Here is a 12,500-nt window from a genome sequence, read left to right as displayed (position 1 = left end):
TCCTACCTTCCTGTGTATGAGGCCAAGAAGGTGCTCCTGAGAGCGCTGGAAATATGGGTGCTGAAACTCCACACTCTGCGTGTGTTCTGTGTCTCTGGGCAAACCCGAGTCTACGTGCACCACCTTATGGAAGCCATCTGTAAACACACACACACGCACGCACGCACGCACACACACACACACACAACACACACACACACACACACACACACACACACACACACACACACACACACACACACACAAACAGCTTCAAATATGTTTATGAAAGAGGACATACATTACCAAAGGCAGTTACATATGTTATCTATAGACATTTTTACCACCATTCACTGAAGTGTCTGCCAAAAACTTTGTCTTGTGTGTGTAGGTGTTCATGTCACCTGTGCATTGAGCCTCTTCTCCTGACACATCTAACAAACCCAACATGAGCAACCCCCCCAGCACTTCCTTCTACTACTATCTCCCCTGGGTGTTCTGCACTTACGCCCCCTTGTGGTGGTTTGATAAGAAAGTATCAGCTAAACTATCTAAATAAATGTAAATGTAAAAAGTAGCTAAATAAATGTAATGTATAAAGTATCTAAATAAATGTAAATGTAAGTGCTTTGGAGTCTGTCTAGCCACTTTCAATGGATCCATGTTTGTGCATCACCAACATGTTTAGCTATAGGTTGTCTATAGGCTATAAGTAATCACTATAGGTTGGCTATAGGCTATAAGTAATCACTACAGGTTGTCTATAGGATATAAGTAAGCACTATAGGTTGGTTATAGGCTATAAGTTATGGTTATAGGTTCTCTAGGCTATATGTAATCACTATGTGTTGTCTAGGCTATAAGTAATCACTATAGGTTGTCTATAAGTTGTCTATAGGCTATAAGTAGTCACTATAGGTTGTCTAGGCTATTAGTAATCACCATATGTTGTCTATAGGCTATAAGTAATCACGATAGGTTGTCTAGGCTATAAGTAATCACTATAGGTTGGGCTATAAGTAATCACTATAGGTTGTCTAGGCTATACGTAATCACTATATGTTGTCTATAGGCTATAAGTAATCACGATAGGTTGTCTAGGCTATAAGTAATCACTATAGGTTGTCTATAAGTTGTCTATAGGCTTTAAGTAATCACTATAGGTTGTTGGCTATAAGTAATCACTATAGGTTGTCTATAGGTTGTCTAGGCTATAAGTAATCACTATAGGTTGTCTAGGCTATAAGTAATCACCATATGTTGTCTATAGGCTATAAGTAATCACGATAGGTTGTCTGTAAGTTGTCTATAGGCTATAAGTAATCACTATAGGTTGTCGGCTATAAGTAATCACTATAGGTTGTCTAGGCTATAAGTAATCACCATATGTTGTCTATAGGCTATAAGTAATCACAATAGGTTGTCTGTAAGTTGTCTATAGGCTATAAGTAATCACGATAGGTTGTCTAGGCTATAAGTAATCACTATACGTTGTCTGTAAATTGTCTATAGGCTATAAGTAATCACTATAGGTTGTCTATAAGTTGTCTATAGGCTATAAGTAATCACTATAGGTTGTCGGCTATAAGTAATCACTATAGGTCGTCTATAGGTTGTCTAGGCTATAATTAATCACTACAGGTTGTCTAGGCTATAAGTAATTACTATAGGTTGTCTAGGCTATAAGTAATCACTATAGGTTGTCTAGGCTATAAGTAATCATTATAGGTTGTCTAGGCTATAAGTAATCACTATAGGTTGTGTATAGGCTATAAGGTTCAGGATCACAATCAGGTTCACACACAAACACACACACACACACACACACACACATAGTGTAAGGTTGGACGTACACATGTTGAGTTGTCTCACAAAGCTGGTCATGTTGCTGTGCTTGAAGTAGAGAGGCAGAACCTCCTTACTGAAGCGCGGCTCATCCAGCACCAGGAAACTACAGCCATCCTGTGCAACAAGACAAGGGCTCGGGTCAAACACACAATCATGTAACACACACACACACACACACACACACACACACCTGCATCATGTGGCTAGCCTTGGAATCACATTAACCGGATTATGGGCGGGTTCTAAATATAACTCAACATGCCATAGGACAGGAGTCCTCCAATAGCAGACCATTTAAACGTGAATGAGTGTGTGTGTGTGTGTGTGTGTGTGAGAGAGAGAGAGAGAGAAAGAGTGAGTGATGCACATGTGTGTTTGAACTGGCCAGAGGCTGTTCATTCAGAGTGCTCTTCATATTAACACTTTGGGAGACAAAGACAAGTCTCAATATTAACTTGCAAACGTTAATATTAGATGAGAATAGCAGGTGGTGATTTATTTAAGGGAGGACTAGAACAAAGTCCATTTTCCAGTCCATTAGCTTCTTGTGCTGCACTCTAAAAATTAAAGGTGCTTTATAATGCTACTTTTCATCACTATATGGTTTTATAAAGAACCATACCTTATTGTTGAACCTTTAGCCTATATGAAGTGAAATGTTCTAGAAAGTCTATTTTCATGTCTTAAATTAAAGGAACTGTATGTAAGATTGTGGTCAAAACTGGTACTACAATCACTTTCAAATTACTGTAGAGTGGTCCCCCTCCCCCCTGACTGGCAGAGCTGGCAACCCAGATGCCGAAACACTACTGACTTTTATGGCACCGTCGGAGGTGCGGCAAGCAGAACTGCTCAGCAGGCAGTCACTTGCCTGTGCTACCACCTTGTGATTAGTAGATAGGTGGAGGGTGGCGCATCAGGCCAAAACACAACATGACAACATCAACAGTTGAGGGCTGCAACTTTTTATAGTATATAAAATGAACATGATTTCTTAATGTATAGTGACATATCAGGGCCATTTTATGATTAATTGAAATACATTTCTTACATACTGTTCCTTTAAAGTACGTTTACTGTTTCTTCAAAGAACTATTGCCTTGAGGGTTTTTTGAAGCACTACAAAAGGTTCTACTATGACATTCTGAAGAACCGATTGGCCAATCTAACATGTTCATGCGTTTATAGCTGTGTCAGCAGCCTTGTAAAATCTAATTCTCCAACTAAATGGAGTTGACATATGGTTGAGCCAAGTGAACTCTTCAGAAAACTCATGCGTAACCTGATGCTCCGGTCAGTGGGTTATAGATAGCTTCCCGCATCTCTAGCCGTTCATGACATGACTCAATTTCCCCTCACGTTTTAAAGAGCAACCTTTTCAAACACAGAAGCATGTGCTTCTTCTAACACCCAGGGAAAGAGCTGTTTGTCTAAACCTGGACTTCTACTGTCTAACGGACTCTCTCCTAGGCTTACTCACTTGACTCCAGCGGATTAAGTCATTCGTTGACTGTTCCTCGAGGAGTGTCCACAGTTTGCTGAGAAACGCTGGGACAGGGCTGTTCTGCTTCATTTGAAAACCACACAATGACAGAAAGAAACAATATATGTCAAAAACTCCACTTTCCTCCGACAATCACGAGTTAGAGGCTATATTCTCGAATATTATCGCTCTATCGAGAAAGCTGGATCAGTCTCTTAAAATGCATTCGCGTCGGTCTTGTTTACGTGTGGCCACGCAGTCTCGATTAGACAGCAGTGACAGGCTTCAGTCGGCATGTAGTCATGCTCGCAGCCTCGCACGTGGAGGCATTCAGTGTTGCACCCTCAACATCTCTCTCTCCTCCAATCACGCGCTGACAGTTACGTGCACATCCAAGTGTGTTTTCCCCATTGGTCAGTGGACAGCTATGTTGGTTATGCAATGAGATGAAATCGTGTTAATAGGCCACATCGTTAATGTTCTATTATTCTATCAGGGGTTCCCAAACTTTTCCACAACAAGGCCCCCCACAAGTTCTGGCCAAGGACCCCCTTGATGTGTTATTAAACCCATCGACAATACTACGGCAAATGTAAAAATACATAAGCTTATCCTAATAATTATTTTGACCACAAGCACTTCACGATGGAGCATACAGTGTGTAAAAATTGCATTTGGGGCTTTCTGCTATTCTGCAGTCATTATCATGGAAAATATAATGTTCAGATATGCGACAAATTATTATAATGGCATTGTATAACAATCCTCATAGTAATAGGTATATTTTACATTTTTCAAATGTATTTATTTGTTGAATTTATTTTTCCTTCCAACTTGCTGAGGCCCCCCTGGCACCCTCTCACGGCCCCCCAGGGGGCCTCGGCCCTCACTTTGAAAACCACTGTTCTAAATAACTAATCATCTCCGGGATTCTCTCTCACCAGCAACAGCAGATAGGAGAGGTATGCTGTGGGTAATCTGAGTGCAGTGCAAGTGAGCGACGGCAGTAGGCAATAGAACACTGTATAGCCTACTGTCTCTATGTACAAACCTTTACACAATTGCGCATGGTGTGGCCTTCTCTGCAACCTCGCCACCATTGCAAATGTGTTTTCGCAGGCTTCAGCAAATAATTTATCAAATGTCTGGAAATTATAAAGGTCAACACTCACACTGGGCCCTAATTTAAATGCTGCAAAGTGCACAGTCTAAAGTCTACAGACAGCTTGCTTATTAACTATGCAAAGTCTATTGTTAATTTAATACCATGAATGCTAGTGGCAACCGGGTGATAAGCGGGATAACGGCCTTCAAGGTGTGTCCAGTTATACGGAATTAATGGACTCAGGCGGAGGCACTGCGCTGCGCGTCGGGAGTTTTTTGCCCCTCGCCCTCGTCCATTAATTCCGTATAACAGGACACCTCGGCGGCCGTTATCCCTTACTTACAACATGCTATGATATTACATGCTATGTATTATAATAGCATTGCGACTTGGATTTAGGAAAGTGCTAAATGCAGTTTCTAACTAGGCGTATTATTTCCTTACAGAGTGTGGTTATTGTTAATGATTCTGTTAAATTATATGTTGGTATTCTTTAGGGTATTTGTTTTACTATTGGTTGTCATTTGTAGTGTTAATGTAGCCTATAATGTTTAATATAGGCTTTTTCATCAATGTTTATTGATGTTTTCCAATGACTGCCAATTGGACAACTTCAATTGTGAGTGGCTATATATGGACAAAAGCGTCTGCCAAATAGCATTTACATAGGCCTAAACATAAGTCTTACTATTATTATGCCTATACAAACTTTGGTGAACCATATCATTTTGCCACCTTACAGAATCTGGGCAGACCCAATCGCGCATGGAGCGGTAGCGTATAAATCATCACCATGATCAACAACAAAAACTTTATTGCCAGACTTAGACTTAGAGTCCATACAGAAGACACAGGCATGACATATACACCATACATAAAATAGACAAAAATAAACAGATAAAGAAAATAAACAAATAAATAAATAAATAAAAACACAAACACATTGCACTTCATCATACCAGTGTTTCCACAGTGATTACTGGTATCGTATTGCACTAATAGGTTTTGCCAGCAGCATGACACTGTTCTGGGAGACGTTCAGGCGACAAATTAATTTTTAGGCCTACAGACTTATAATGCCTGGAAGGTGCTGACCCCTGCATTACAAACCAGGTTATTTGCACTAGACTAGAGCGACGTCTGGGAAATATTAAAACTATATATAAACATATAAAAAAAATGTTCAATTGTTTGTAGCGACTCGCGCAACTCTTATTTTCTATCAGGCGCATATATAGACAGCTCCGGATCTGGGGCTGATGGAAACGCAGGCGCCTCGCGCGCAGCTGGCAAGCAGACCGCAGCTAGCAGAGTGACTGAATGGAAACATGCGGTGGTTAATGTTTACTACACTGAGTACGAGGCACCTGTGGCCAAATCTTCTCTCGAAATCGGTCGACAGAACGCCGCTGCAGCGCATACTTTCTGCTAAAATGGTAAGAATGTTTTTTGCAAAGACGATCTCTCTTCCAGGGCTAAATAAAGTTTGCTAACTTAACCTCCTGCAGCCAGAACCGAATGTCTAAACGAGTGGCCGACTAGTCTCGTCAGGTTATCCGACAGTCTGACTACCAAATACATGAATCGACATTCAGCTGGAAACGGCAGCCCTGTCCTTTTAGCCTACGTTTGACGTCCACGATTGCGATTATCAACATCAAAACTCGTCTACAAATGAGAACGTTAAGCCCTTAGCCTGGGTAGACCGGTATAAACTTAGTGACACATTTGGATGACTAAAATAACACTGGCTCTCTTATTCTGTTCTCCATACGCTTGTCTACTGTGCAGTCACGTGAATGACAAAACGTTCATCCGAAATCGAGTAAAATAAAGGGGTGGTGCTTTTGCGTTAGTTTAGTGCCATCTAGTGGAGTCTTTGTGTATGTGGGTTATATTTATCTTCCTCTTTATCCTCTGTGTGTGTGTGTGTGTGTGTGTGTGTGAGAGAGACCATGGACGCCCACTGGCTGACCCCAGCAGAGCGAGAGCAGCAGCTGCTGGAGCTGAAGGCCACAGGTTGGGTGGAGATGGAGGAGAGAGACGCCATCTACAAGGAGCTAACTTTCAAGACCTTTAACCAGGTCACACACACACACACACACACACACAGTGCACTTACCTTCAAGACCTTTAACCAGGTCAGACACACACACACACACACACACACACACACAGTGCGCTCACCTTTAAGATGTTCTATCAGGTCAGACACACACAAACACACACACACCTAGAGTGCAGTCACCTTCAAGACCTTTAACCAGGTCAGACACACACACACACACACACACACACACACACACACACACCGCTAGAGTGCAGACCTTCAAAACCTTTAACCAAGTCTCAAGCACACTTCCCACTTCCCAAGGAATATGGGGAGTATATGGCCTGGCATGTTTATTATGAACACATCACATCTCTTAAAACAGCCTAACCCTAGTGTCATCCATAGTCTCTTGCAGCATGCAAGAACCGACATGTTGGCAGAGTTGCGGTGGCACTGGCTTACGAGTCTCTACGCTCTGGACGTATAGCCTATTGAATAAACTGAGCATTTCTCATAGAGTCACACAAAATTAATTTCTATTAATTAAACCTTGCTACTATTTTCTTATCAGTGCAGATTTATTGATGGGTAGCCTCATTTATTGTGATGTCCAAGTCGTTACTGTTTCTTTCACGCTATGAGTGATTTGTATGAGTCAGACAACAGGTAGCTTGCCTATCTTCAGCTTAAAGTTAAAGAAGCACTATGCTGGTCTGGTTATTCCTTCGCTGTTTCTGGGTTTTCGCCGGAATTGGGCTCACATTTTTCACTACACAGCTCCCCCTGCAGCTTCGGTAGCAAGTGACTGCTACGCTAAACCCCCACTAGCTAGTGAGCTAGCCATCAAGAAACCAAGCCAAACACATACAGGGCTCACAATAAAACGGTCGAGCAAACACATTGTTCAAGAGACTATCAAACCACATTACAAAGACGAAGTTCACCCAAAGGGTAGGCTACTTACAATTTCAACAGCAACAAAGCCAAGTCGGTGTCTGTTTTGCAGTCTTCTTCGAAACCACAATCTGACTACATTTTCGAGGCGCGATTGGATACTTCCACTGAGTCACATCCGGATTTACCCGGACCAGGTCCAGAAAGTTACATATTCGTTTTTTCCGCGGAGATGCGATAGGGGGAGACGAAGCACCCACCAAACGACCCAGAAAGTGTTGTAGAACCATCAGAACGACACTCAACCTGCATAATAAAGGTCATTTTTGCTAAAATTGTTGCATAGTGCTTCTTTAAATGAATACCATCAAAATTCTAATCAGTAAAAGCCTATTTTTAGTGGACATTTGTTCATCCAGTGTTGGCTACCTCAACTCAACAAGCTAACAGCCTAACTTGTAATCCGTTTAGCTGTAACTGATGTCTGCCTTGCTAGGTTTTTAAAAATGTGCTTGCCGTCTTCCACTACCACACCTTGTTCACACCTCATTTACCTCTCGTTCTTTCAGGGCCGCACAAAAGTACCTACCCCGAGGCAGGTACTCTGTTCGGCCCCGTAGAAGTTCCCGGAAGTTCCAGGTGCGGTAATGGAAACTGGAATGGGACTATAGTCTACCAAACTCAGACGTAACCACCACTCACCTGCTTTGCCAGCACAGTCTACCAAGCTCATAGATAACCACCACACACCTGATATACCATCACAGTCTACCAAGCTCATAGACATAACCACCACACACCTGATAAACCATCACAGTCTACCAAGCTCATAGACTAACCATCACAGTGGCTCTACTCCAACTGAATAGTCATGGTCATAGCCACCATACCATATTGTATTTGTAATCTCTCCTGTTGGCTTTGTGAGGTTCTGTAGATTTTTAATCTCTCCTGTTGGCTTTGTGAGGTTCTGTAAATTTTTAATCTCTCCTGTTGGCTTTGTGAGGTTCTGTAGATTTTTAATCTCTCCTGTTGGCTTTGTGAGGTTCTGTAGATTTTTAATCCCTCTTGTTGGCTGTGGTCCTTGATCCTTTAAAGTAGACTCTTTGCCTGTGATCTTAAAAACTCCTGAAGACCCAGCTCTTCAGAGAATATCTCCTCTCATAGCACTATTTACAACTAGCCTTGCTAATTCTAGTACTTATCACCTGACTAGATCTGATACTTGACTGTCTGGAAATATCACTCACTGATGCACTAACTTGTACTTATCGTACTCTACCTTAATTGTTTACCATGTTGGGAGTCGATTTTGTTAAAATGTGTCAGTCAAATGCAATGCAATCTAACACTGGGAAACAAGCTGAAAGTTTTTAAGGGCTTACACCTCAGAGGTGAGGTTTTGTTTTTGGCCACATGATGGCGCTGTTGCTCCATGCTTAAAGAGCGGGGCGCCCATGCAACATCTATGGCGCTCCGTCTCAGAGCTGGTAAGAATGCAGGATGCCGATTTAAAACGGTAAAATCCTCTCAGAAAAAAACTCCCGCCCAAGCAGAATAACGAAGACACTCAGATCCGTTAAATCCAGAGTGTGTGTGTGTTTTCTCTGTCTCTCATGAGTATCGTCTGTGTAGGTGCTTCACAGAGAGGGGATGTGCAGATAACAATGTGGAGGAGAGACTCCCTTTTATCAGGAAGAGCCCTTGAGCTAAACCTTTACTTCCTGTGTCAAAATACTCAAAGTTATCTAGTCCCTGTCTGCCACACTGTCACTGATGCATACGGCCATACAAATCAGGCACTCGCCTCCTACTGAAACTGGACAGGCTTTGTACTGTGTTGCTGACAAATGCAATAACACATTTGCACACACTTATATGTTTAATGAACAAGTTTAATGATCAAGGCCTGTATCCCTACATCTGCCAATAGTAAACACACACACACACACACACACTCTCTCACTCGTGTGTGTGTGTGTGTTGGTATGGACTAGCTGGGAAAGAGAAGAGGGAGAGAGGATTGAGAAAGTAATCCAGACATTTTCAAGAGAAAATCTTCTGTAGAGCACTACCCCTCTCTTCTTTCTTTCTTTCTTTCTTTCTTTCTTTCTTTCTTTCTCTCTCTCTCTCTCTCTCTCTCTCTCTCTCTCTCTCTCTCTCTCTCTCTCTCTCTTTCAATTCAATTCAATTCAAGAATGCTTTATTGGCATGACAAGCTCACTTATATTGCCAAAGCAGTTATACAATAAATCTGAACACATACATGTCAGTAGATTTTCATAAGAATAAATTAAATAGGTAAAAGTAAAATAAAATGCAGTGTATGATGCAGTGTGTGTGTGTTTGTGTCGATATAGGTCACTCATTGTCCCTCAGATTGTGGCATGTTGATACATACTGGGCAGCAAGATATGCTTTATCTCCTTCTCCTAATAGTATCTTTAATTTTGATATGTCATTAAGTTCATTAAAATTAGTCATTTCTGAGTTAAATTTGTTGAAGAAAAGGTTTCTTGTTTGATTGAAGGATACATTGTAGGAGGAAGTGCATCTCTCTCTCTCTCTCTCTCTTTCTCTCTCTCTCTCTCTCTCTCTCTGTCTCTCTCTCTCTCTCTCTCTTTCTCTCTCTCTCTCTCTCTCTTTCTCTCTCTCTCTCTCTCTCTCTCTCTGTCTCTCTCTCTCTCTCTCTCTGTCTCTCTCTCTCTCTCTCTCTCTCTCTCTCTCTCTCTCTCTCTCTCTCTCTCTCTCTCATAAGACCTGTATCCATACATCTGCCGATAGTAAGCGCACACACACACACACTTATGAGACTATCAAGGCCTGTATTCCTACATCTGCCAATAGTAAGCCATACGAAGCTGAGTCAGGAGTACACGTCAAACAATCATTTGATCTGATTTGACTGATGTGTTGTAACTCAGAGAAACTCAGGTCTGTGTTGACACTTGTGTGGAATGCTTTGGAAATGGTTTAGCTTTACAAGACAACAGTAACCACGGAGACCATATCTTACACCGGGCCTGATCTGGCTCTGATCGGGTGTGAATATGGGGCCAGAGTGCTCTGCGACAAATGAAATGGTGCCATTTTGTGTGAACAGTTTAATGTCAAAATCTGAGACGGCGTCTTCAAAGCACATCCTGTGTCTCCAGGACTGTATGCACATCTATCATGCAAAAAGCTACAAATTGGCCATTTCACTGTATCAAAAACACCAATATTTATTACCACCCAAAATCACTTCCAATGGAGAAATATTCACATCATCAACAGAAGAATGCTTACTCCATGAGTCTCGTTTTGGAGAGCATGGAAACAGATTAACTGTGGTATGGTGGCGCCAACCAACAGAGGACTGGATGATAGTATATTATGGTCTGTCTGGTTCAGTCTGGTTGACATTCACACATATTTTGCAGCCCATGCCCCCCCCCACCCTCCCTGAGCATCTCAGCTGTAATGGAGATATGGTTGGCTTGGAGTGTGTGAACTTCACTGGGCCCCCACTTAGACAAGCAGTTAGCTCCTGCTGTAACGCCATTGCGTTGTGGAGTGGCCAAGCCTAAGTGAGTGCTATTTACACATGTATGCTCAGCAAAGCCTTTTGTGGGACAGATAAAACACCTTTTCAATTTTTGTCTTTGTTCTCTGAGCCACAAAAAGTCTGAGCAAGTCCCACTTGTTTATTTTCAAATCTCACACATCAGCGTATTATGAATATTTAAACTGTTAAATTGCAGTTATTAAACCACAGCACGTTTAAAAGCCTTTATTCAACACCAACTACATGCAAATGCCAATCATGAGTCCTTTCACAGTCTGCCTTCATTCATTTCCCCATTATTTTGCGCTTCAAAGTGGTACCTTAAAAAAATTATTGACAGGGAAGGAAATGTGTCATCTACCTCAGGTCATCATTCTCTAGTTTTTGTGATGCATTCTAAATTTGACGTTCTGCTTTACAGAGTGTAATCAGAGAGATTTGACTGTTTGACGAAATACAGGAAGTTCCGACTGAGCCTCGGACCAGCCTCTCACTGTTACAATGACTGTAGTTGCCTCTGAAGAGTTCAGGAGCAAAACCCATCTGCCCACTTTGTTATCAGGCTCCTCTCGGTTTTTGCCTACAAACGATATTTCAGACCAGGAAGAGAGTGGTATTTAGCGGGTTTTATTTATTTATTTATTTTTAAAGTATATTTTTTTGGCCTTTTTATGCCTTTAATGATGGTGACAGTGGAGAGTGACAGGAAGTGAATGGGAGAGAGAGTCGGGGTGGGATCCGGAAAGGAACACGGGGCGGGAATCAAACCCGGGTCGCCGGCGTACGGTGCAGGTGCCCCAGCCAGTTGCGCCACAGCTGGGGCCAATTTAGTGTGTTTTGAAGCAGAATTATTTGATTAACGTATACTATGTGTGGAGGGCATTCACTCACCATTGTTATCTCATTTTTGACGGAGGTGGCATTTAGAGGCTTTTGCATCTGAACTCTTTATTTACACTGATGTTTATCATTGCTAGCAACATTAATGAACTGGGAAAGCCTTGTACCTGTTTGCATCCCTGTGTATAAATAGACAGGGTCAGTGCTATGCTGTCAAACTGCGTAGAGCTCAGCTCGGAGGTGTCTGTCGGCCGTTGAATTCCAGGAGATGGAGAGTGACGCCTAACTCCAAACCACTGAATGACGAAAACAACGCAACGCCCACGTTTTTGATCAAACACACCCTAATGTGGCGCCAACCTGTCCCAGTAGTCTCTCATGTTTTTGTGGATGTTGTGAAATGACCAAACTAATGTAATCACCATAGCTTTAATGTGAGCTAGTAATCACCATAGCTTTATGCCCTTTGTTGGCTGTTCCATTCTACAGCGTGTGTTTGTTGGATTAGGGCTGTGTGTGTGTGTGTGTGTGTGTGTGTGTGTGTGTGTGTGTGTGTGTGTGTGTGTGTGTGTGTGTGTGTGTGTGTGTGTGTGTGTGTGTGTGTGTGTGTGTGTGTGTGTGTGTGTGTGTGTGTGTGAGAGAGTCACCAGAACTGGACATTCTCATCATGGGTGTTAGGTACACTGTGTAGGCTATCTCGTGTGTGTTTTAATTAAATTAATCACTAACTGATATAGTCTTGTTTCTAAAC

General features: G+C 42.1%; 2 protein-coding genes across 5 annotated transcripts in view; one reads left to right on the top strand and one right to left on the bottom strand.

The window, feature by feature from the left end:
• LOC143099444 (uncharacterized) overlaps nucleotides 1-3,577 on the bottom strand; it is a 23,835-nt gene extending 20,258 nt beyond the window's left edge. Inside the window, exons 1-3 of the mRNA XM_076262434.1 lie at nucleotides 3,308-3,577; nucleotides 1,833-1,941; nucleotides 7-137 (exon numbers count right to left, since the gene is read on the bottom strand). Of these exons, the coding sequence (XP_076118549.1) occupies nucleotides 7-137; nucleotides 1,833-1,941; nucleotides 3,308-3,400 (333 nt within the window). The 5' untranslated portion in view covers nucleotides 3,401-3,577. The remainder of the gene's footprint in view (nucleotides 1-6; nucleotides 138-1,832; nucleotides 1,942-3,307) is intronic.
• Nucleotides 3,578-5,584: 2,007 nt separating this feature from the next.
• Nucleotides 5,585-12,500, top strand: part of LOC143099443 (pterin-4-alpha-carbinolamine dehydratase 2-like) — a 15,307-nt gene continuing 8,391 nt past the window's right edge. Inside the window, exons 1-2 of one of the 4 annotated variants that reach the window (XM_076262430.1) lie at nucleotides 5,609-5,851; nucleotides 6,368-6,499. In XM_076262430.1, the coding sequence (XP_076118545.1) occupies nucleotides 5,744-5,851; nucleotides 6,368-6,499 (240 nt within the window). In that variant the 5' untranslated portion in view covers nucleotides 5,609-5,743. Of the gene's footprint in view, nucleotides 5,852-6,363; nucleotides 6,500-6,670; nucleotides 6,683-12,500 lie in introns of those variants that run through there. The other 3 variants (XM_076262431.1, XM_076262432.1, XM_076262433.1) reach the window with 3 other exon arrangements.

Source organism: Alosa pseudoharengus, unplaced genomic scaffold (genome assembly GCF_046254945.1).
Source record: "Alosa pseudoharengus isolate Yale_2024_CS ecotype anadromous, Long Island Sound unplaced genomic scaffold, YU_APseudo_1.1 YU_APseudo_1.1_scf_28, whole genome shotgun sequence".
Lineage (NCBI taxonomy): Eukaryota > Metazoa > Chordata > Actinopteri > Clupeiformes > Clupeidae > Alosa > Alosa pseudoharengus.
The sequence above is the reverse complement of the archived record's forward strand: the minus strand, read 5'-3'. Positions and strand labels throughout refer to the sequence as shown.